Source organism: Calidris pugnax, unplaced genomic scaffold (assembly GCF_001431845.1).
Source record: "Calidris pugnax isolate Ruff unplaced genomic scaffold, ASM143184v1 scaffold133, whole genome shotgun sequence".
Classification (NCBI taxonomy): Eukaryota; Metazoa; Chordata; class Aves; order Charadriiformes; family Scolopacidae; genus Calidris; species Calidris pugnax.
The window spans coordinates 1,261,737-1,284,772 of NW_015090977.1; the positions used below are offsets into that span (position 1 = coordinate 1,261,737).

The window sequence follows — 23,036 nt, forward strand, 5'->3', positions numbered from 1 at the left end:
CTCTTAAATGTAAGGAGAAACAGCTCAGGAAATCCAACTTTGTTTTATTGTGTGTAAAATCAAGTGAAATAGCAGTACAAATAGCAGTGTATCTTTATAGTAACAAAAATAACTTCAACTTGAAAGCCTTAAAATTTACCACTGAATTCTTAAGTTACAAAAGTCAAAAGCAGGATTGTAGTAATTCCATAGATATAAAAATGGTCAATAGGCATCTGCTGGTGCGTACAGAACAGTCTGAGATGCATCTATCACAACATACGTACATGGCACAGCAGTAACGTACTGAATAAGTTAGTCTGCCACCTCCTCATGTTCTATTTACAACAGCTTACCTGAAGACTGTTTAAGGAAAGTATAGAAATGTATAAATCAACTGAAGAGGATTAAGAACTCCAGTTTTTGGATAACTGTAAAGCTAACTGGTTAACAAACCACCAGGATGCTAGATAATTAACTTAGTGTTGCAGCAAAAATCTTAAATCCTGATTTAAACAACTTAGTATCTTAGCAGAAGTTTCAATTTGGTCAAGAGGCACTTTTGGAAATTATTGGCATATTCATCCATCCAGTAAACCAGTGATTTAAGTGAAGTCTTCTAGAAGACAGACCAAAATCTACCCCTCCCATTTCAAGTCTGACAGAGTGGAATGAAAAACTGAAGACCCTACAGCTACAAGCAGCTCTTTTGGTAAGTTCAACAACAGTGATCTCTTTCCTGCTCCATATCCCTTTCATTTAAACATGATTGATTTGATGTTATAAATTACTTGGGAACGAGGAGAATTAAGGTTTTACTGATAGAGAAATTTAGCTGTAGTGTCCATGAACTTTTAAAGTACTTTGCAGGTATTGATCTAAAACTTCTGTGTTACTTAATTGTTTCTTGTTTTGCCTCTTGTCTGAAGGGGCTGCTTTGTAGAGGGAATCTTTGCAGTAAACCGTAATGCCCCGAAGCCTCCAGCATGCTCTGTGTAGCTAGCACACAGCGTGGGGTTAGTACAGTGCTCCTCCCCCCAGCAGTGAGCAACTCTTCATTCTGGCACTCAACAGCGTGGGAGGACAGGACAGCTCACTTCTAAAAGCTTAGGCACAGCAAACCCTCTTCTTTTCCATAGCAGGAACCACATTTCCTCTTAAAATAGGAAACTTTTGTGCTGCAAAAGAATCCTGTCAAAGCTAAAGCTTCTCCAGTTGCTTCTTTAAATAACTAGGGTTTGTCCTGTCCTCCTGAAAGCTGTGACTACAATAAAGTCTTACCATGTACCTGCAGGGAAGACTTTAGAGAAGCACTCTGCTGAGGGGATGAGAGTTTTACTACTGCCAGTTACACCAGAGAAAGGAAAAATAAAAAAAAAAAAGTGTGTACCACAGTTAGGAACATGCATTTCCTTCCAGACAACCTGCTCAGGTCTAGGGTTTGCTTCCTTGCTTGATATCAGTCTATGTATCTCCCTCCCCAACCCTTCCCCAACTTGATGATGGATTAGGACATCATGGACTGTTGCACAGCCTTCTGCAGAGATTGCCTGGTCACCAGCAGCCGTACCACTTCTTCGTTCCTTTTTGTCAGCCTCTTCCTAGCTTGGTCATGGGTCACCATTGTCATATCCCAGCCATTCACCTCAGGGGAGAAAAGAAAACACCAACCAACCATAAAATGGAACGGACTCACAGCTGTCCTTTAACTGTTCTATCAGAACTAGGCAGTAGATACGCTTATTCCACAGCTCAGTTTTTATTTATAAGCCCCACAAACTGTCCTGGAAAGTACCCAGAAGACAGCATTTTCCCCAGTGGAAACTTCTCTGTAGCGTACACATAATTCTTGTCTTATCTTGATGTTTACCTGCATGATCTTATCTCCAATCTGAAGTCCTGCAACTTCTGCTGGGCCTCCTTCTGTCACCCTCGTTACATAGATACCCTGGGGGAAAAAAATTTAAGTGTTCATTTACTAAATGCAGGAGCATTAAACACTCAAGGGCCATTCACTCTTTTTGCATGACAGTGCAAAAATAATTTGTAGCATATTACAGGATTCTAGTTAAACCAGACTTGTGCAGCATTGGACAATAGAAAGGGGGGAGAGCTAACTTAAAAGAAGCTTAGTCTGCAAATGATAACGTTGAGACAGAGTAACTTTAGTGGTCAGCCTCGTGAGAGGACAGGACGCAGATATGGGAGAGCAGAGCTTGCCCAGGGAGCTGGGTACACTCGGCCTCTCGCAGGGACTTGCTCCAGAAAACAAAAGAGTGCCTGACCTTGTCGGTCTTGTCTTCAGAGAAAGGATTCTGAGTAGGATCTTGATCAATGCCACCTCCAATGCTGAACCCCAGAATCAAATTGTCACCTTGGCGAAGCTTGTGTATTTCAATTCTTTGCTGAGAAGAGAAAGAGATAAAATAGCTGAGTATTAGGATCGCTGGAAGAAATCTCAAGTGTGTTTCTGGTAGATTGTCTCTCAGAGATGCTATAAGCCTCAGGTGAGTCTCCTGGACCACGCTGCGTCCCCACCTGGGCAGGGTAAGAGCCATCTGTCACACCCACACAGACTGCAGGCAGAGCTCTACACCCCCGGCAGCACACCCCTATCACACGGCGCTGGCTGTTGGTGACACCAGTTGTGGTGTTGGCAATCAGCTCTGAACTGTTCCAGCCCTGCCACAGGACAGGAAACCATCTGCAAGATCATCTGTGGTACCACCAAGATCCTTAATTCCTCAGCACTTTAGCGTTGCCCCGAGATACAAGGGGAAACCATCACAACCAGAGCAGGTCTCTTCAAACATGAGTCATGTCTTGATAACGAGCAGTCACTCAGTGACTCATCTGGCTCTGTAGCCACATGCCCCGTGTGCCAGCCTAGCCCGGCTGTGGAAATAACAGCCTATTATTAGGACGGTTCATTAAGATAAGTTATCAACACACTCTTGTAACCCAGAGGCAGGTTCCTCGCTGTCTGACGAGCACAGGCATCTGACAAGCTCTGCCCATGATCTAAGGACGGCACAAACGCCAGCTTGGGCGAGCCCCGAGAAAAAGCCCCGGCTTTAACTGAGACAGCGGCCGCTACAAAGGTTCCTCAGCCTGGTCCAGGGGAAGACGTCTGGGCTGGATGCCCTTTAGAGCTCCCTTCCCCCCCAAACCGTTCTGTGATTCTCCTCGAACGCCCTGTCACACCCCGAGCTCCCTCAGGGGCGCCGCGACACCGCCCGGTCCCGGCCGGGTTTAACGCTCGCAGCCCCCAAACCGCCCTTAAAGTCAGTGCTATAACCGGCGGCACAACCAACAGCGACCCTCGCGTGCCCTCTCCGATGATTAAAGCGACTAAAATCCCCGCTAAGCAGGTGCTTACCCCACCCATATCCCCCGGCACCGTCTGCTCCCTCAGACCGGCGGAGCTTCTTCCCCCCCGGGGGGAGGCCGAGCCCGCCGCGGGCACTGACAGCCTCCGTGACAGAGCCCCCCCGCCCACCGCGGCCCTGTCCCCGGCCCCCCCAGCCCTGTCCCGTTCAGCAGCCCCCGTCCCGTCCCGTCCCGTCCCGTCCCCGTCTCACCACCACGGCGGTAACGGGCTGTCCCGGCACGTACGCCATGGCCCCGCCGTCGCTGCCGCCGCCCGAACAAAAGCGCCTCGCCCGGCTCCGCCCCCCGGCCGCCGCCAGCCAATCGGGTGCCGCCCCGCCCGTGGCGGAGGCGCGAGCGCCGGAAGCTCGAGCCGCTCTCCCGGCGGCCCCCGCGCTCAAAGATGCCTGACAGGAGCTTCCGGTGGGGTGGTGAGGAGCTCCGCTGTGGCGGTAGGTTGGGCCCGGTGGGGCGGCGCGGTCGGGCTCCGGTTCCGGCGAGCGTGCTGGTGGTGACGGGCGGTGTGTGGTGTCCCTTGGCAGGGTGTGAGGCGTGACGGTCGGGCCCGGCCGGAGGTGCCGCGGAGCAGCGCGCCGCCGTGGATGAGAGGTAGGGGCCGGGAGACGGCGGGAGGGCCCCGTGGTGCCGGGAGGGGTCTCCGCGCCGTTAAGGGCCGTTGAGCTCCCACCGCGCATCTGAGGGTGGCCTCGTGGTAGCGGCCGCCCCAGAGTCCAGCGGGCTCGGTGGGTCGGTGCGACGGGCCCGGAGGCGCCGTCTCGGCCTGGAGTGGGGCCGCGCCGGGCCAATCCGCCTCCCGGCCCGTACAGCCTGTGTCTCCTTTACCCCAGTCTCGTTGAGAGAGAGGAGGTCCCGGAGCCCGGCTGGGAGCCATGGCCGCCGTGGTGGCCAAGCGCGAGGGGCCGCAGTTCATCAGCGAAGCGGCGGTGCGGGGGAACGCCGCCATCCTGGACTATTGCCGGACGTCGGTCTCGGCCCTGTCGGGCGCCACGGCGGGGATCCTCGGCCTGACCGGCCTGCACGGCTTCATCTTCTACTTCCTGGCTTCCGTCCTCCTCTCCGTGCTCTTGGTGTTAAAAGCCGGACGGCGATGGAATAAGTACTTTAAATCCCGGAGGCCGCTTTTCACAGGGGGGCTTATAGGAGGGCTCTTCACATATGTCCTGTTCTGGACTTTCCTGTACGGCATGGTTCATGTCTACTAAACCAACTAGGAGCCGCAGTAGCTGCAGTGGTTTTTAATGAAGCAGGAGGACTGTTGCCAAAAGTCATCTACACAACTAGGCCAGCTTACCTTTTAAACCGTTGTTCATCGCTTGTATTGTTAATACTGTCAGTAAATTATGTCCAAGTACAAATGAATCGGTAGTACTGTTCAAATTAAACTGAATGTGAAACACCACTTGGATGCCTCCCATGAATATTTGTTTGGTGGTTGAAGGAGTAATTTCAGTCCCTAATTGCAGGCACAACCGTGGGTTTTGGTTAATGTAGTCCCTTGTATCCTTTGTGTTTTGGATAATACACACTAGTTATAATCCCTTCTAGATTTGCTGCCTGTTCCTACACACAAATACTGGTAAAAGTAGCACTTTTAAAAAAATACCACTGACACAAAGATATATTGCACAGTAGCATATAATTAAGTATCTGTAAAAGTTTGTAATTGAGTTGCTAGTACAAACATTGCTTCCACAATTCCGGTATGTACACGCTGTCAATAAATGGCATTGTCACGGGAGCTCTTCACTGGCATACACAAAATAATAAATAATTATATTTAATAATGCTCTCACACATGACACATTTTGTGCCTTTTTAGTACCATTGTGTCCAGGAAACAGAGACAACCAAGTAAGTGTAGCAGCATCTTACCACCTGCAGTCAGTCTGTGCTGAACACACCGGTACACCTGTTGGTGTTTTCTGTAATTGAGCAGTGTGGGGGTGTGTTCTGTGTCTCTGGCAGGAACAGAAGGGAAAAGGATCACCTGCTGTCCTGGCAGTGTCTGTGCCATAGCCCTGCTTGTGAAAACATAGTGCTTGGAGACTTTTATTTGAGTGTAGTGATTGAATTCTTGTACAACAACTGGGGTTTGTCATGTATTTTTCTCCTACAAACACACACTGCCCCATCTGGTTTATTCTGTTCTTTCAATTAGTCATTGTTTCACTAGAACACTGTAAGATAGTCTATTCTTCTGTTACACAAAGTTTTTACATCATCACATTCTGTATTTAAAAGTATTTTATGGGAAAAAAATCAACTTCTGATGAAATGCAGTGTTACACAGAAGGTGGAATCGATACTACAAATGTAGTAATGAAACAGTGATGTTTCCTTTTGGGTGAAAAAGACAATCAAGGTTTGAATTCCCACAGTAGCATATGCTTTGGCAGATTTACACCATCAGAAAACAACCAGCACCTGTTACCCACTAACAGGTATGTTTTATACACCTGTGCTGTTCAAATACTTTCTAAACACTTAATTGAATTGTTTAGCATAAGTGTGTATCACAGAGTGAAAGCAGTGTGTGCAACCTAAAGAACACCCTTTACAGAAGCTCAGAGAGCATTGCCCTACAGTGACAAATTTTATTGCTGTACATTAAATAGAAGAAAAAAAAAAAATCACTCAAAAGAAACAAGGAACCTGATTATGTCTTATTAACAACATGGTTGTGGCAATTGTGTTAAACAGAGGGTATAAAAAGGGAACTATTCTAGGGTTTTGGGGGGCTTGAAGACTTTGTCAGGAAATCAATTTGGTCATCTCCCAAGAGGATGTTGTTTTGTCAAGTGGAAACACTGGTGCCAGTAGGGCACGGGCAGCTTTATGTGTTCCAGGAGCTGTGCCTTGGCCTGGTGTCACCTGTGGGGTTCACCACCTTTCACCATCTAGAAATTACTCAAATTAAGAATTAAGCTCTGGTGGTCAAAAGCCTGGGCTGTTTTATTGGTGTGTTGGTTCTACACACGGTAAGTCATGTTTGCCAAGAGGAGAGACTTCTGGCACAAAGAGAGGCAGCTCTGGATGCCATTAGAGCATCAGAGGTTGAGCACAGCTTGCCTTGTCTGTGCAGCTGTCCTGGCAGTACCTAAGGACTCTGCCCCAGGAATCCTTTAAATCTTGATGGTCAGAGAGTGCAAAGAAACACTTAATCTTCATCATGATGGCTCCTGATCGATGGCACATGCAGAACACTCTGATCCATTTGTACTGAGAGTCAAAGCCTTAAATGAAAGGACTAATATTTCAAAAATATTGACAATCAACTTCTGTCATCTCAAGCAAATGCAAACGTTAAAAGTAAACAATGATATTCTATAAGCACTTTTCTCTTCTGGGATTAGTTACATCCCCACATGAGCATGAATTCACAAAATGGGCAGCAACCAGACTATTTCTCTGTTGGGAAACAAAGAAGCACTTGTAGTTCTTGCAAGTTACCAGAGTGTTAAAATAGTGGACATCTGTCTTCTCAGTTTTCCTCCTGTTGGTGTACTTGGAAAAACCTGGCAAAATCTGTTTTATCTGATCAAGCTCCCCTTTTCAGTCTCTCTCAGGGTACTACAAAAAACAGGAGAGGTGTTAAGTCCCCATTCCAGATCTTCCCACCTCTAGCAATTGGTGAGTGACACAGAAAGGACAAATCCCAGGCAAAATAAACCAGGCACTGAAACAAAGGAGGGAGAACCAAGACCATCCCCGTGCAGCTCCTCCCAGTGCCACGCTGCTTTCCAGACCCCTTTTCCCAACCACAAACACACCTCTCCCCACCTTCCTTCAAGAGACCCCCCCTGCCTGCCTACACACGGAGACAGGGGCAGTGGGTGAGGTAGCAGGACCCGGCCCAGAGAACTGATTCTCCGTTCAGAGCTGGAGCAGGACCTTCTCCCGCAGTTCCTGAGACGAGCAGAGCACCTTGTTGTAGCTGCTGGGAAGGCTTTTCCCAGAGGAGCAGCGTTTCTAGCCCTAATGGTTACACACACCACAACGGAGCAGTCCTGCTGCTGTTCAGCTGATCTTGCAGGAAACACGAGCGGGAGCTGGAGGTGGTGGCCCCAAGCCAGTGGAGCAGGAGAGAGTGGAGCTTCAGCCCTCCTCAAGGGGCCCTCAAGGGGCCATCGCACGTGGAAGCGAAGCACAGCCATGGGGTAGCACTGGCTATTGACGTAGGTACGGATATATATCTATCAATAGATATAAAAACATACATTTGGTGCCTTTGTTTTCCTTTTATGAAATCCTTTTATAAATCCATGGTGCTGACACACTGTTGCAAGCTCAGGACACCGGAGGACATCTCAGGGAAAGAAGGGCGGTCTTTAAAGGACTTTCTGTTTTTTTTTCCCCCTCTGGGAATCCTTATAATGGCCAGTAGATCTGATCTGGGGTATCTCCACCTCCCAGTCCTGGTGTGACTCCACAACTGTGTGGTTTTCCTGGCCCACGAGTCCAGCTGTAGACCCATTGCCATGTCTAGAGCCCCCCGAGCTGGTCAGGGCTCTGATTCCCATTCAGCGTGGGGCTGGATAACGATTTCCTGGAACCAGACCTGAAGAAACAAGCAAAGGTGACAGAGCAGACTATTCCTTTTGCAGGAGCAACATGGACAAGAGGTTCCCAGCAGGCCTGTCATAAAGGCCGTCACCCTCTATACAGCTAAAGCCCCAGTTCCCTGTTTCAGGAGGCCCCAAAGCTGCCCCAATTCCATCTGTGGTCATTATGGGCCAACAGTGTGAGGCCACTTAGACCCCACCCCATGGCCCAGCTGGTCCCTGTGCTCCCCAGCTCTGCAGCAGTGAATTACGGAGGGAGGGAGGAACTTGGCTAAACTCATTTGGAGAAATACAATTTCCTGGAATTGGCCTTTGTTTGCCACTAATGTTTACTGCGTTCCCACATCTCCCTCTATGTCTATCAGTCACAGCAATAAAGCCATTACATTTAAACACAGGAGCCAAACCCACTTACTTTACTTCCTCGTACTTTTTGCCTCGATAAAAGTTACTCTTTTTAATCAGATACAGCAGCACCAGGTCACAAAAGAAAGCTCCCTGCAAACAGAAAGAACTTGTGGTTGATCTTTAGAGGAGAAGAGGAAGTTTTCTGCTCCAGTTAGCAATGAGCATTACTTAAAGCAGAATAACTTGTAGAAGCTGTATTTCCCTTCATACTCCATGTAGTCTTAGGGATATTTAGACTACAAGGTACATTAACAAATGCCTTTAAGACAGGAGACAGGCACACACCTGAGGAGCAGTCAGAGCTGCAGAAACTCAGATCTAAACCAACCATCCCCTTTTATCCTTGTAACAGCCAAACCAGGGATCTGGCCCCAACATGTCCCTTTAAGAAAATATATTCACTTACTGCCCCCATGAGAGCCAGCCCCGAACCGATATTGATGATGGTGGGAATGATGTTAAATTTCCCCGCCTAAAAGAGAAAAGGCCATGAAGAACTTGGTGAAAGGACAACCCGGGAAACAGACTGCAGGGTGTGGTTTTACAGGGTGGGAAGCTGCTGGTGCCCGTGGGTGCGTTGTGTTGGCAACGAGCAGGAGCAACCACAGAATTGCAGTGAACAATCTTGGAGGCTAAAGGTCTGTGTGTCCCAGATCTGACTGTCTGGGGCTGCATTTCTGAGCTTGCGTCACCCCTGGCTTAGGTTTCTTTTTTTTCTGCATTGCCTACACATGGAAAACAAGGCTCTGAGGCATATTGACTTCTGTCAGACTCTACATGAGCCTGGGTTTAGGTTCTCTGGTTTTAGAGTTCTCTGCACTCCAGGTCATCTCCTTTCTTATGTCGGGTTAGCTCCACCTGGATGAATAGCAGGAGCTATTGACAAGCCAGAGAGGCCGTTCTTGGTCCCAGAGCTGCCATCCCACTGAGAGATGTCCCCCACCTCCTTTCTCTCCAGGCTCTGAAATACTCTGGGACCTCACCTTGCCATTCACCATCACATCAAAGCGGATCCCATACGCTTTAATGAGTGTCCGGTAGTCGACCCCCTCAGCATCCCGGTAATATTTGGCAAACCTGGAACATAACAATGCTGACTTTAACTCCATCATCTGCCCCACACGCAGGAACCATCTGAATTCACCTCTCTCTTCAGACAGACCTATTCCCCTACCACAAACTGCTTTAGTTTGCCATGACCATGGCTCCCTCCCTCCACTGAAGCATTTCTCCCCCAGCCTCCAGTCAAACCAGCTCAGCCCAACTCTGGTACCGCATCCTATTCTCCTCTTCACTCACCTGAAGTTGTACCCAGAAGAGATGGACTTTTCTGCAAACTTGTTATCCAGCCGGCTAAAAGAATAGTGAGGATTACATTCAGAAGGGGCTTTATCAAGATCACAGTTCCATTCAATCTGAATTCCTATCACACCACCCTTAACGAAAGAGAGAGACAGCGTGAGTTGTTTTTAAGCTTAGTTCAATTAATGTGTCTTCAAATTTGTCAGATCCTTGGGCAGGTTTTCCCCAGGGCAAGACCAGCTGCGTTTCTGGTCACAGACACGAGCACACATGTTCTGGATGGGCTGAGGTCATGCTTCTGACATCAGTCTCCACACAACCCTGGCCTTCCCTGTGCTGAGGAGGTTTCTCATCCCAGGACACTGATTGCATTCATTTAGGTGTCTGTAACATACTTCAGTGGAGAAGATGCTTTTTTATGCAGGGATGAGGTTTGCAGGTGCAGAAGCCAGCACAAAGCCTGCTCTCTTACCCTGCACTTCCCGGATGGCTCAGACTGGCTCCATCTTCCCCCCCAGGGCAACACACACGGGGTCACAGCCTGTCTGGGGCTTAGCCCCAGGTCTCCATGTAGGAACGGGTCAGTTCCCCACAGGGGAAGCCTCCCGGGGTGTTCTCTGAACAGAGGAGCCCCATTGGCCTTCCAGAGCTCTGGGGTTTAATCAATGGTGTAGCAATGTGGAAATTAAACACAGAAACCCTTCTGGCAGAGCAGCGGTTTGGGAAGCTCCAAATAACAGATAACTGACCCAACCACCTGTTCCAGAGGACCTACAGCACCCTGCCTCCCATTCCCTGGGGACAGGATAAATGGGACCAACGTGACTTTAAGCACCAGCATCTCTCCACCGCTCCCTGGCCAGCGGGCAGGTCCCCAGGCAGTCACCAGTGGCTCTCCTCACGGCCACCCAGCGAGCAACATGGCCAGCTGGGAAGCTGCATGAGCCCAAGGGGCTCCTACCTCCAAAGCCATTTTCTGGAAGTCGCTCCCAGCCCACTGGACGATGTTCCCCAGGAGGAAGATGGGGCAGTAGGGATGCTCCGTGCTGTAGCGGCAGCTCTTCAGGTAGGACCCATTGTTTGTTGTCAGCACGTTTGTCCTGCACACAGGGAAGAGGGAAATCCTTGTCTCCCTCTCCGCTTGCCTGCCCAGTCTACACCACCAAGGCTGCAGAGACAAGAGCTTTCTCCAACACCCTCTACACAACAAAGCGGCACCTTGCCTTGTCACCTTGTGAGCCTCTCTACTGCTGGCCCAGGGAAAGCAGTCTGCACCCACACAAAAATCACCTCCATTCCAGCTGAGTCCGGGCTCAAGAAAGGACTCACATGGAGCAGGTTGCCACAGTGCTCCAGGAAAACCAATAAAGATGCCAGAAATATCTAGCTGAGGCTGGAGAATAGCAAGAGCAGACTCCTTTCTACACTTATTTATTTTGTTCATATTGTAGCACCAAATACAAACAGTTTTATCCCAGTTGCTCTCTGAGAAGCTCCAAGTCTTCATTATCTCCTTGATTCCACACAGCCTGAAGCCAAAGGCCTCTCTATGCACCATAGAATATCCACCTCCCCACCCCAATCCTTGGCCAGGAGAAGGACAGTGGAGCAAATTGAGTTTATTGGCTCTGTGATGGAGAGGCCAGGGGGATCTCTGAGCACCTGCACTTACTTGGAGAACTTAAATTTGGGGAAGCGGATTGAGTTCTTGATGTAAACAGTGAAGTTTTCTGCACTGGCGAGAAGTGGTTTCCTGGAAGAGAAGGGTTTGTTATCTGGTTTGTGTTCAGAAGTTGTCCACAGGTTTAAACTGGAATTGCCATTTTAGAAAGAGCGAGGTTTCACCCCGTGGTGCTAGGCCAGCCATGCCACCTCCCCCACACTGCCAGCACGGAGCTGGTGGGGAGCGTGCAGGCTGAGGGGAAGCCCTGGGAGCTGGAAACAGCCCTGGGACAGGCAATGAGCCAAACAGGGGGGGAGCAGAGGGTCAGTCCTGCTGGGGGGCCATGCAGAGCTCCCTCCTGCACTGGAACAGCCAACATTCAAGCAAGGGTGCAAGCAGAGGGAACCCAGAAACCGCCCCAAGTGACACACAAGCCAAGTAACTCAAGCTTGGAAACAGCACAGGATGGCCACGTACTTGGGCTTGGATCTTTTCTCCACTGGGCACCAGGCCAGTATCTCACAAGTCCCTCTGATGCTGTCCCTGTCTTTCAAACAGCGGCCAGTCTTAACCCCTGCGGCACAGACATCACAGAAAAGGTCACACAGAGCAGCCACCTCCTCTCCTTGCCCACAGGGCACATGGAAACAAAATGCTTTACGTGCCACCCTAAAGGCTCCTCCCTGCTGTCAAAGAGCCTCCCAGCTGGAACAACCTCTCCCTTGTTGCTCCTCTGAGCAGCCTGGGGTGCTCTGGCCCAGCCACCACAGAGCTGTAAGCAAAGTGGCAATCTTAATAAAAGATGGTAAAGAAAAGAAAGTCCTTGTCACTCTCTGCAATCAGAGATCCTTGGGGTTGTAGCCAGGGCAATGCCTCTGGAGGAACCTGCCTCTACCAGACACAGAGCTGGAGGGACCCTTCCCTTACCATTGCCAGCCACCACTGCTTCTCCTTCCGGGCAGTCCTCGTCCTTGTCACACAGGGCATCGGGAATGTTGCCACTCTGCAAAGTGGAAGAGGACAGAAGTGAGACCTGTGACAGGGCACGAGACTCAACGGGGTAAGGAAGTGTCACTGATGTTGGCGAGTCCTCTACAGGATGGTGAACACTGAAAATGTGCAGCTGAAGTGGTAACTGCAGGTCACATGCAAACAGCTCGACAACATCACTCCACCAGCAACACCACAGTTCAGCTACGATGTCCTGCTTTTGGGCTCTGCTCAGCCTGGAAAGGGGCAGGCTGTGGAAAAACCCAGACATCACCTACCACTCACCAAAGCCAAGCAGGAGGCCACATATGTCACCTTAAGCGATAACCCTACCTTTGATTTAAACTACAAGCTCTCTGAGCTCAGATTTACCCTTCCCTTGGCTGCACGCTGGGCTGATGCAGCCACTAGAGGACAGCCATGTCCTGAACGAGCAAGCTGTGCTCTTGGCCCAGGCTACCCCTGTGCTTGAGATATGGAAAATTAATCATTGCTCCATGGAGACAACACTCCCTGGATGGCCAGTGTCCTCCTCCCCCGGGCTCCAGCCCATTCTGAACCGCGTCACCACAGAAGACATTTCAGTATCACATGGAAAGACCTCATGCCTTTGGCCCATAAGGCACATTCTGGGAGGCAGTAGGCACCCTCCTGTGTCCTGAAGGTAACGAAAGCCTGAATGTTCAACCCTTCCCAGGATGGGGTCTTAGAAAGTCTCCTCTATCCATATCCATTGAGTCACCCCAAAGTTGTTTCCCATAGCCTTTTCTGACCCTGAGCAATCACTGTTCTGGTCTCATCTCCAGCTGGGCAGATGTCCAACACCTTCAACTAAAGTCAGCAAGACTCTACATGATTAGGGCCTCTAGGAATTAAGACAGCTGAACCTCCCAGGTCTGCAGTAACCAGTCTGATTTTCCCAACTGAGATATTACACTACAGAGAAAAACCATTCGCCTTCAATCCTTCCTGTGTTCGTTGCTCCCCAGGTGTCCTCTGTCAGTTCTTACCCCTGGTTTTGTAGGGGTCGGGGGGCCAAGGGGCTCAGTTCTTCCTACCTCAGGACACGTGGCTTGCCTCTGGTTTGGGGTCACGATCAGATTCGTCATGACAAAGAAGACATTTTCACCCTAGAATAAACAAAGGCAGGAAGAGTTAGAAAACCAGTCTTACTCTGAAAGTACCTGTTAGGAGGAGGATACAGTTCTCTGCAGGGCAGTAACATCTCCCTCTCTCCTGATGCTTTTCAGGCTGAGATACCACAGTGCCCTTTGCCTGGATGTTTGTTTGGATGAGGCCGGTGGGTCTCTGTGGCTTTAGGGGTTCTGCTGCAGAGACCACATTAATTCAGTGAGCAGGATGGCTGAGCCTTTCCTCGCTGGCTCCTCCACAAGCACTTGGCCTCCTTTTCCGTAAGGACACGGTGCCTGGTCAGGGATCAAAGGCCCCGTCCCCTGCAGAGCCGTGGGTGCCTGTCCTCAGCCAGGGTCAGGCTGTTACAAGGAGCAGGGCAGCAGGACACAGCACAGGAGCAGAGTTAGTGCAACACCACGGACGTGCGATAAACCAACACAGAGCACTTCTAGCGTGGCTGGAAGAGAGAGAACACAGATCCCTTTATTGAGCCGTTGGGATGACCGTCTGAGACATGCAACAAGAGAGCTGACTGCATCTTCATCCCTAAAATCCTTGTTTCTGGCAATGTAATGTTCCCTCTGTATTTAGGCAAAGCCCCAATACGCATGGCTGACTCCTCCTCTGGAGCCTTCTCTCCTTTGCACACTCACAGCTTCTGTTTGGTCCCTTCCCCACATTCAGCAAAAAGGTAAAATAGATACCTTTTCTCCCAAATGGTGTCCCTTTAACAACCACCCACCAAGGGGTCTAACATCAGGGTGGTTGCTGGAGGCTGATGCACTCCAGGGCAGGCTGCAGCAGGGCTGGATTTGATATCGTAGCCTGGTGGCCCGGCCACGTCTGGCTTCGCGATGCCACAGCCCAGAGGCAGAGCCACTGCCTTCACTCAGCACACCCCCTACAAGCCCTCCCAATAAGCCACCAGGCTGTAACCCCACTATGTCACAGGAGAAATGTCTGACAAGTTAAAACACAGGTCAGCATCACCATCTCACTGCTGGGTGTGGGCACAGCCACCTGCTAAGTGTCCCCAAGGCCTGCACACAGCTTGAACAAGAGGCATTGCAAACACACTGCTGCACAGCACATGGTGGTCTGAGTCCCACAGCTCCCATGGGCACCAGCCACCTGCTAAGTGTCCCCAAGGCCTGCACACAGCTTGAACAAGAGGCATTGCAAACACACTGCTGCACAGCACATGGTGGTCTGAGTCCCACAGCTCCCACCGAGGCTTTGCATTAAACTGGTGGAGACACAGAGCAAAGATTCGTGGGTCTGAGTAACCCCGGGCTGGAGCAGGAGGAAAGTGAACCCTTATTCTTATGTACAGACAAGCGAATTGTTCAATTTACCACTTTCTGCCCCCTTGTCAGCACAAAACCCTGGTTCTCCCCTCACATCTTTCCATGTACGTGTGGCAGACACCAGCAGGGCAAGCACAAACAGCCCTGGGCAAGCACAGCTGGGCAATTCCAACCCGGTGCTGGGCTACATCTGCTGCCCTCTTCTCCCCTTCAGCATCAGCTACACATCTCGCTTCGTCCAAGTCGAGGAAGCAGCAAGGCAGGTTTGGCCAGACACATTTCAAGCAACCCTCATCACTCAAATTGCACCACATTCCTTTTCCATCTCCCAGCCCCTCCAGGCTGCCCCACGCACGCCTGCTCTAGCCCAGGGATGGAGGCCAGCAGACACTTTGAAAAGTCCTACTGAAATCCACAGGACTTCTCCTGCAAGGCTCTGCTTGCCAAGTGGTGTGAGCCTTTGTAAGAGAGACAAAGCTGCTTTCAAATTTGCTGGAAAGACCTAAGAGAAGGCACAGCATCCCTTTCTTGTAGCCCATCTCCTGCTTATTCCTAGGAAAGACCCCAATACATCACTTCAGCCTTTCCAGCACCATCCATGCTGGAAGATGGCAGAGACAGTAGCAGTGGGGTGATGCCAACCTGCGGAGGGATGACGTAGTCTGCAACGTCCCACAGCCTTTCCCCCAGCTCCGAGGTGTTGGTGAAGGCCACCCCTTTCAGCTTGGTGATGACAGAGCTCTGGAGGGACGTGTCTGTGTCCTGATAGCCCTTCTTGACAACAAACACCCACCTGCAAAAACACAGCAGGCACCACTGTTAACCAGTAGGGTCAGGGGACAAGTTAGCCAGAGATTTACCATTCAAGGGTGAATCAAATCATGCCAACACCACCAAACCCTCTGCAACTACTACTACAAATTTAGAATAAACTCTTTGACACAAGCTGGAGGTATCCACAGGATTGGAGAAAGAGTCAGGACCAAGACTCTATGCGGAGGGAAAAGTGAAATAACTGGTCACAGGGTAAAAAACCAAACCTTCTGCCTCCCTGTCCTGTGCTAGGCTTGGAAACCTGGATGGAAAGAGGGGAGGGCAGGGCTCTGTGCTCCTCATGATGAAAAATAACACAAGCTTTTGCAAGTTGCAGTGAAGAGTGTAGTTTGTTTCACAAATACACGACTCCCATTTCAGCAGCCTGCCATTAAGCTCCCAGTCCAGCCACAGACCGGGGAGATGCAGGTGAACTGAGTATCCCTAACAGAGATCTGCAGGGAATGTTCTCAGCTGGATGCAGGGTCTGCTGTAAGCCAGCATGATGGTAACGACCTGACATCACCCCAGCTTCTGTGCTGAGCTTCAGGCTTCTCGCCAGCACCCCTGGAAGAGCTGCTCCCTTGCTGAGCAGCCCAGGGAAAGGCTTTGCTTCCTTCTCATCTCCTGGAGCACCAAGAGCTCCGTATCACCGAGTGAAAACCTCTGTGGGTTAAATGAAACACCTCCAGCTTCTCCACCCTCTGGGAGCACCAAGAGCTCCGTATCACTGGGTGAAAACCACTCTGGGTTAAATGAAACACCTCCAGCTTCTCCACAATACTGCCAAATTCAGGTGCCAAATCACCCAGACCCTTGGAGACGCTGAGGGTGGCAGGGCAGGTTTTGGGGGAGGGATGCAGGCTGACCCCGGGCTGAGCAGCACTGACAGATGCTGCCCTTCACCTGCCACATGGGACAAACCTGATTTATAACATTCCCCACCCCTGTGAAGTTTCCTACATTCCCATTTTCCCAAGAACACTCTTTTTTTCTCTCCCAGGAAGGCTCAAAAGCCGACCCTTACCTTTTCTGTGGTGAATCGGGGAGGAAATGGCAGCTACGTGCAAGAAATCTGAAGGGGTTTGATGCTCAGAACCCCTGAGCCAGCCTCTGAACAGGAATGGGTATGTAATCAAGACACCAGACCAACACTAACGACCTCTGCGATACGCTGTGAGCCCCCAGCCACAAAGGAGTCACTGCAGGACCATCGGTGACAGTGACAAAGGGCTGCAGAAGGCAACAGATTCCAAGGGAGGAAAATAGCCCGTATGGCCCCACCAGTCTCTGAACATAGACAGTCACTGGTCGTGCTGTATCCCTTTTGGACAGAGGATGTGTCCTCAGCAATGTTATCTACAGGATTCCTCCCTTAGCAGCTAATACATGCCAGGCTGCTGAGACTTCAGCTCTGCCCTGCTAACTAAAGCAGGCTCTGGATCTGTGCACCTCTCTATAAATAAACCCAGCGTGTAAAAATGACTCTGCTATATTTAATCAGTGAACACATGAGTTGTGAGAAAGGTGAAGGGACTCAGAAGCACGGGCAGTGAGGGGGAAGGCTTACAAATCACATTCTGCAAAGCCTCAGAAACTCAGGGAGCAACGGCACAGGTATCTCATAGGCTGGATAATTCCAGGTCTGAGCCCGCAAGGAGCATTGCTGTGTTCATTATGTGTCAGCAGGACCAGTTTCTTGCAGAACTGGGCCTTTTCTGAGAGGTGCTCCAGCTATCTCCATGCCAACTCCCCCTGCTCTGAAAGAAATGCAAGACTTTCATGCTGCCTCAACCTCCACAACCCTAGCTGCTGCAAAGAAATCTGCCGCAAAGAAATCTGTCACTTTGTGCTCAGATCCCTCCCGTTTAGGCTCGAGCATGTCGTGCAGACAAGGCAGGTTTGTCCCAGGGCTCAGCAGCCGTGGCCATAAACGCTATTGTTTCTCATGTGTCCCCCTCAGGTGTTCAGGACTGGCACCATTCCCACCCAATACAGACATAAAGGTGTAAATAATGCAGCACAAAGCAATAGTGCCATTTGATCTATTTTTAACCCTACGCTAATCTGGAAGGTAGAGCCGAATCTAGCAACCCCTAGCAGGTGAAAAAGAATCAGATATAAATCTTTTAGTCATTACAAAACCCAGCTGTATAAACAAACAGAATTATCTGCATTAAAATCCTAAGGCACAGCGAGCTGTCTCTCTGTGCAGAGTATCCTACATTAAATCTTCCTCACGACACAGCGAGCAAACGCAGCCGCATGCGAAACGCAGGGCGGACTCTTACCCCACCAGGTAAGCCAGGATGGAGAGCTGCACCACTCGGTAGAGAATCCCCACCTTCTTGTTCTTCGCAATGACGTATTTCTCTGTCTTATAATCGAAAAGCGACAGAAATAAACCCTTCCAAGCCACCTGCCCCATGCTCCCGGCTCGCTCGCTCCGTGCCGGCGGCTGGAGGAGGCAGCGGCGCTCGCAGCTCGCATTATCCACACGTGCCCCGCATGGAAACCTGACACACCAACCCCTCTGCAGCCTCAGCCTGATCTCCTCCTCCCGGCAGCAGCTCTCGGGACAGAAACTGGCAGCTGCTCTAACACCGGATCCTTCCGTCGCTGCTTCCCAGCTGATCCATCCTCCGGGGAAGCCCCCGCCTCAGTTTTGCTCCTGAGCTTCATTCTCTCCCCTGCAGTCACAAAATGTTTCTAGTGAAATGTGTAGCATGAAGCCGTGTTGCAGCATCCCAGGGGACAAAGCTGTATCTCTCCCTGTTAAACACTGCTTTTCTTCAGCCTTGACATGATGACAAAGCACCTGGCTAAATTTTTAATTTCTTAAGCGTCTGCATGAGCAGTGAGAGCTCGGGTCCTTGCCAGTCATCCAAAATACCTCTCTGGTTACTACATCTTCCTACCAAAAAACCCCAACAACTTAAGAAACTAAAAACAGAAGTTCTGCCTGTGCTTAAGGAACCAACCACCCTCACGTCCCACTGAAATGCCCAGGGAGTGCTGCAGGAGGCACACAGAGAGACAGAACACAGCGGCTGATGAAACACCAAAGGGAGAGGAGCAGTTTCACCCCGAGGGAGGGAAGGGCTGTTTACCAGGCAGTGGTGCAAGAGATGACCCAGTCTCACAGAGGCATCTGCATGTGCAAGGACATGAAATGATCCTTACTTGACCAAGAAGGGTGGACACTGTCTCCTGGCTGAGCAACAGAATGAGCTCCGAGGTAGAAAATGAAGCAATCCAGGACCTTCCAGCAGCCCGGCTAAAGGAGTTAACCTACCTCTGCAAGAGGAGAACCAGCAGCAAGATGGGATTTGAACTGGAGTGTGCCCAGTTCTGGGGGGATCCCGTACTGTGCACTGACAGGAGATGTCTTCCAGGGGGTTCTTCTGGGATGGGAAAGCTCATAGGCTGAATCTATTTGAGTCTATCAGAGACACGAGGTGGTGTATCAGGCATAAAGCACAAGGTTTACTGCACTCGTGCATGAGCACATCATTAGCTCACACCTAATTAGCTCAAGGGACTCTGTCAGGACCAGGAAGGCTCTAGAAGTTACAGAGTATGGAACTGTGACACATGCTCAGACACAGATCAGGAGAGCAGGTCACCCCATGGAGGCGGCGCAGGGAGGGGATCTGCTCCAGCACACACCTCTGCCCTGTGCACCACAGAGAATCATCCTCAAGACCTCTGGTTGTACAAAAACGTTATCCTTCATACTCCTTAAATTCCGTATCAAATTTAAACAGATGGATCAGATTTTTAATGAATATGTAACAAGGTTGCTCCAAATCATGAGAGAATCGCAAACAGTGTAATAACAAACAAAACACTATCCTCAAAATACCTGGTTTTGTCCCTCATCCCAGAGCCATCCCCAGAGCTTCCTTCTGCAAAGCGAAGCAGACTTTTCTCCAGCAACTGCAAAATTGGAACAGAAAAGTGCTCGTGGCCTCCTTTTAACCCCGCGGCTGCCGTGCTCCCCAGCCCCACGTGGGCGATGGCTTCAGCGTGTGGCTCTTTCACGAGGGACCCCTGGGGTGACAGAGCTGCCCCCCACCCCTACGCACCCCCCAGGGTCACTCCTCTGGCCCAAGGGTAGCCCCAGCCCTGCTCCCAAACTTTGCAGCCACCCTCCAGCCTCAGCACAAGCCAAGGGCTGGTCTTGCTCACCTCTCCCACTCCCCACGTCCCCTCCTCTCCCCATCTGCCCCACACGGGCAACCCCACTTTATCTCACAAAACACGCTGGCTGCTCCCCGAGCCCCTCCTGGAGCCCTCTGTCTCACTCAAGCAGCCTCTACTCATGGTTTCCCTTCTCCTCAAATGCTATTTGGCCACTGGACCCACTCCTCCTCACCAGATGCCTACAGACCACACTGTCACTAGTTCCAGCCTCTGTGCAAAAGCCTGAAGGACAAATAAAAACACATAAGATATATAATACCAAAAGAAACAAACCCCTCCAAGCAAATACACTTCTGCAGGGAGAAAGGAGACCACAGAGGTCCATGAGGCCAGAAACAAGTAAGAAAGGCAGCTCAGCCCATCTTCCCTCACTGTCATCCCTAAATGTCCCTTCTAACTTTGTTCTCTAGACATCATCTCCACTGTCTGCATCCCAGAGCCAAGTGGGGATAGGCACAGGGAGACTGACCCAGCTCCAGGAACCAGAGCTGTATGGAGATAGGAGCAGCCTAAAGGAGCCACCACCTGATCTTCTGCCCAGTCTGCTCCTAGATGAGAGACACTTTGTAAGCACAAGCCGCTGGCTGAGAGCCAAGCATCATTTCTGACCACGGGTCTGGTCCCACAAGAACATTATCTGCTTGCCCTGGTCCTGCTGGATCTGCTCCAGGGACAGAAGTAAACAAGTATATCCCATGTTTCAGGACCATCTCCACCGTCGCTCCTGCTGCACTAAGAACACCCAAGTTCATGGACAAAGTATCAGTGGAAACAGGTCAGCCCTTGGTGGTGTCCAGAGACCCCCCCTCTCCATCCCCATCTGCCGTATCTGCCTGGGGGACTGCAGAGTAAACAAGAAGTATATCCCACGTCTCAGGACCATCTCCACCGTCGCTCCTGCTGCACTAAGAACACCCAAGTTCACAGACAAAGTATCAGTGGAAACAGGTCAGCCCTTGGTGGTGTCCAGAGACCCCCCCTCTCCATCCCCATCTGCCGTATCTGCCTGGGGGACTGCACAGGATAAAATCAGACCAAGAAACCTGCCAACAGTTAAGCAGGTGTTGCCTCCTGGCCTGGTTTTACTTAGTGGCACAGACACAGGTCTGCTAGGAGTTTTTATAATTATATTCCAGGTCAATTAATGTGAGAAACGATTTACACAGGTTAGAAGAAATGTTCCTTAGAGTGAGAGGCGTTTCTGCTATAGGTGTGACCTGAAGAAGTCAAACGAGTCTGATCACTAAAAAAGAAAAGGATGTAACACTGATACTTCTCGTGGTTTTTTAGAGCCATCAAGTAGAAGCGCAGTTGTAATAGTTGCTTTTGAAGAAAAAGTTCCAATTTGTATCAAATGTACCTCAGAATACTCTGAATACTGCTCAGCACAGGCTAAATTTGTGCTGACAACACTGTTGCTGACATGCTCTTACAGATATTGTTATATCTGTAAGACATATAGAATATATATTAATACATAAATAACATATATAGAAGGTTATCACCTTCTAGTTTTCACAACCTTATTTTTTTTCTTGCCTGGAAATTAAGATTTCTGGTGTGTTTCTCCAAGTATCTCTGGGTTGTTCAGACACAGGCAGTTTCATTCCCCAGGGCAGGAGGGGGGCGGAAATGACCTAACAAAATCTAATAATCATCTGTTAAAGACAAAAGCCAGTCATTTCTCTTAGTCCTTCTCAAGGGACAGAGGCTGGATCTCTTCTGCGAGATACCTCCCTCCTTGAGTCCAACATTTTGAATTTCCCATGGAAAAAACCAGTTGTGCTCCTCTCCCGTGAGGGCTGTTTGCTCAGCCCAGGAATTCCCCCAGGGAGGATTTCTCCTCCGGTACCGAGACTCTCCCTTCCCCTCTGTGTTTTTTTTTTATCCCTGACATGTTACACCTATGAATAAACCCTCACACTGCTCGGGGTAATTGCTTTCTCATTATTCACACATAGTCACAGGACACACGTCCCTCTCTGCCCAGGCTGCTCCTCGTCTTACATTTCCCTCCACCTGGCAGGAGCTCTTTGGTGCTCCACTGCCCCACAGCTGAACTCAGCCCAGTCACAAGCCCAAAAATGCCACGTAAAGGGACTGTGGAAACTAAACTTTTGATCCCTGCCCTGACACAGTGGCATTTGAAACCTCAGGAGGTGACATCTGCCTCTCTATGGTACCGTGGCACAGAAACACTTCAATATCAGCCCAACAGTATCTTTAAATCACACCCAAAAGAGACAGGGGGTTTCCAGGCACCAGCAGCCAGCCCTGGCCAGTAGAGGTGTGATTCATGAGCCACTGCTGGAGGTGCTTGTTACTAACTCTCTCTGTGATCCCCACTCCACCCTTTACTGAGCTATCAGCTCCCCCAGGCTGACTCATCAGATGCTGAGACATTTCTGAAGCACTGGAAATGCTCCTGCAGCAAATGCCTGAGTGATGCAGATGCATCAATCTTTAGAAACAGGCGCCAGACCAGCTACTGAAATAGAAAGGAGACAAGGAGCAGAGGATGTAAATAGGAGATAAACTATTTTGGCAAGGAAATGAACAGTGGAAAAGACAGAGGCCGGCTCTCTCCATTATGTGGTTTTTTCCTCATGGTATCATACTTGCAGGTCAACATCTTAGAAAGAAAGCAAGGGGAAAAGTTGAACAGGTTGAAAGAGGAAGTTGCTTTTAAACCACTGCTAATGCACCCGGAAACACATGGAGATCAGTAACATCAAGCATAAGCTGCTTCCTCTAGAGGGTGGGTTTGGAACGAACAAAGAAACGTGTGTACAGCCTGCAGTGAAAACTGCTCCCTTCACCTGCTCTTTTAATCGTTGTTGTGACTTTGTGGTATCAGAAAGAAGTACGTTGCCGCTTCTCAATGAAAGATTGACAAAAATCAGCCTTTTGTTCTCCTAACTGGCACTGCTGCACACCCAGCCACAATGGAAAAGGAAATCTTCCTTTCACGAGCTATCAGAAAAACATTCAGATTGTTTCTTGCCTAGAAAAGGAACCTGTGAAAAGACCATTTCCCAACCTGGCTGTAGGAGCAAGAAATGGAAGTGTGCTGAAGGTCCTGAATATATTCTCTCTTTGATTCAGCTCATTATTTCCAGGAGAGCCATTTTCAGCCTCTGAATGCATTCCAGGTTGCTTCCCCAAGTCTTGAGCCTCCTATTCAGCGTGCAGGAGGTCTTCTTATCATCAGCTGGGGTGTTTATCCACGCCTCTCTCCTAACCCAAAAGGCCAAAGAGAGGGAAGCAAAATACTGCACATCT

General features: G+C 50.0%; 3 protein-coding genes across 4 annotated transcripts; 1 reads left to right on the top strand and 2 right to left on the bottom strand.

The window, feature by feature from the left end:
- Positions 1–24: 24 nt before the first annotated feature.
- Positions 25–3,700, bottom strand: TAX1BP3 (Tax1 (human T-cell leukemia virus type I) binding protein 3). The gene is made up of 4 exons (XM_014953175.1): positions 3,561–3,700; positions 2,265–2,384; positions 1,850–1,927; positions 25–1,624 (listed from the first exon to the last, which is right to left on the bottom strand). Exons 1-4 carry the CDS (start codon positions 3,597–3,599, stop codon positions 1,487–1,489), a joined length of 375 nt encoding a protein of 124 aa, XP_014808661.1. The 5' UTR covers positions 3,600–3,700; the 3' UTR covers positions 25–1,486.
- Positions 3,701–3,735: 35 nt separating this feature from the next.
- EMC6 (ER membrane protein complex subunit 6) lies at positions 3,736–4,768 on the top strand. The gene is made up of 3 exons (XM_014953176.1): positions 3,736–3,800; positions 3,891–3,957; positions 4,197–4,768. The coding sequence occupies exon 3, from the start codon at positions 4,239–4,241 to the stop codon at positions 4,569–4,571; it is 333 nt and encodes a 110-aa protein (XP_014808662.1). The 5' UTR covers positions 3,736–3,800; positions 3,891–3,957; positions 4,197–4,238; the 3' UTR covers positions 4,572–4,768.
- A 353-nt stretch (positions 4,769–5,121) lies between these two features.
- On the bottom strand, positions 5,122–18,437 carry P2RX5 (purinergic receptor P2X, ligand gated ion channel, 5). Of its 2 annotated transcripts, none has more exons than XM_014953173.1 (12): positions 17,840–18,437; positions 15,378–15,528; positions 13,305–13,424; positions 12,232–12,307; positions 11,782–11,878; positions 11,314–11,394; positions 10,603–10,741; positions 9,639–9,775; positions 9,323–9,416; positions 8,746–8,811; positions 8,347–8,429; positions 5,122–7,927 (listed from the first exon to the last, which is right to left on the bottom strand). In XM_014953173.1, exons 1-12 carry the CDS (start codon positions 17,974–17,976, stop codon positions 7,852–7,854), a joined length of 1,257 nt encoding a protein of 418 aa, XP_014808659.1. In that variant the 5' UTR covers positions 17,977–18,437; the 3' UTR covers positions 5,122–7,851. The 2 variants fall into 2 exon arrangements, with proteins under 2 accessions (XP_014808659.1, XP_014808660.1); XM_014953174.1 differs by having other exon boundaries at positions 13,353–13,424; positions 17,840–18,428.
- Between the last annotated feature and the right edge of the window lie 4,599 nt (positions 18,438–23,036).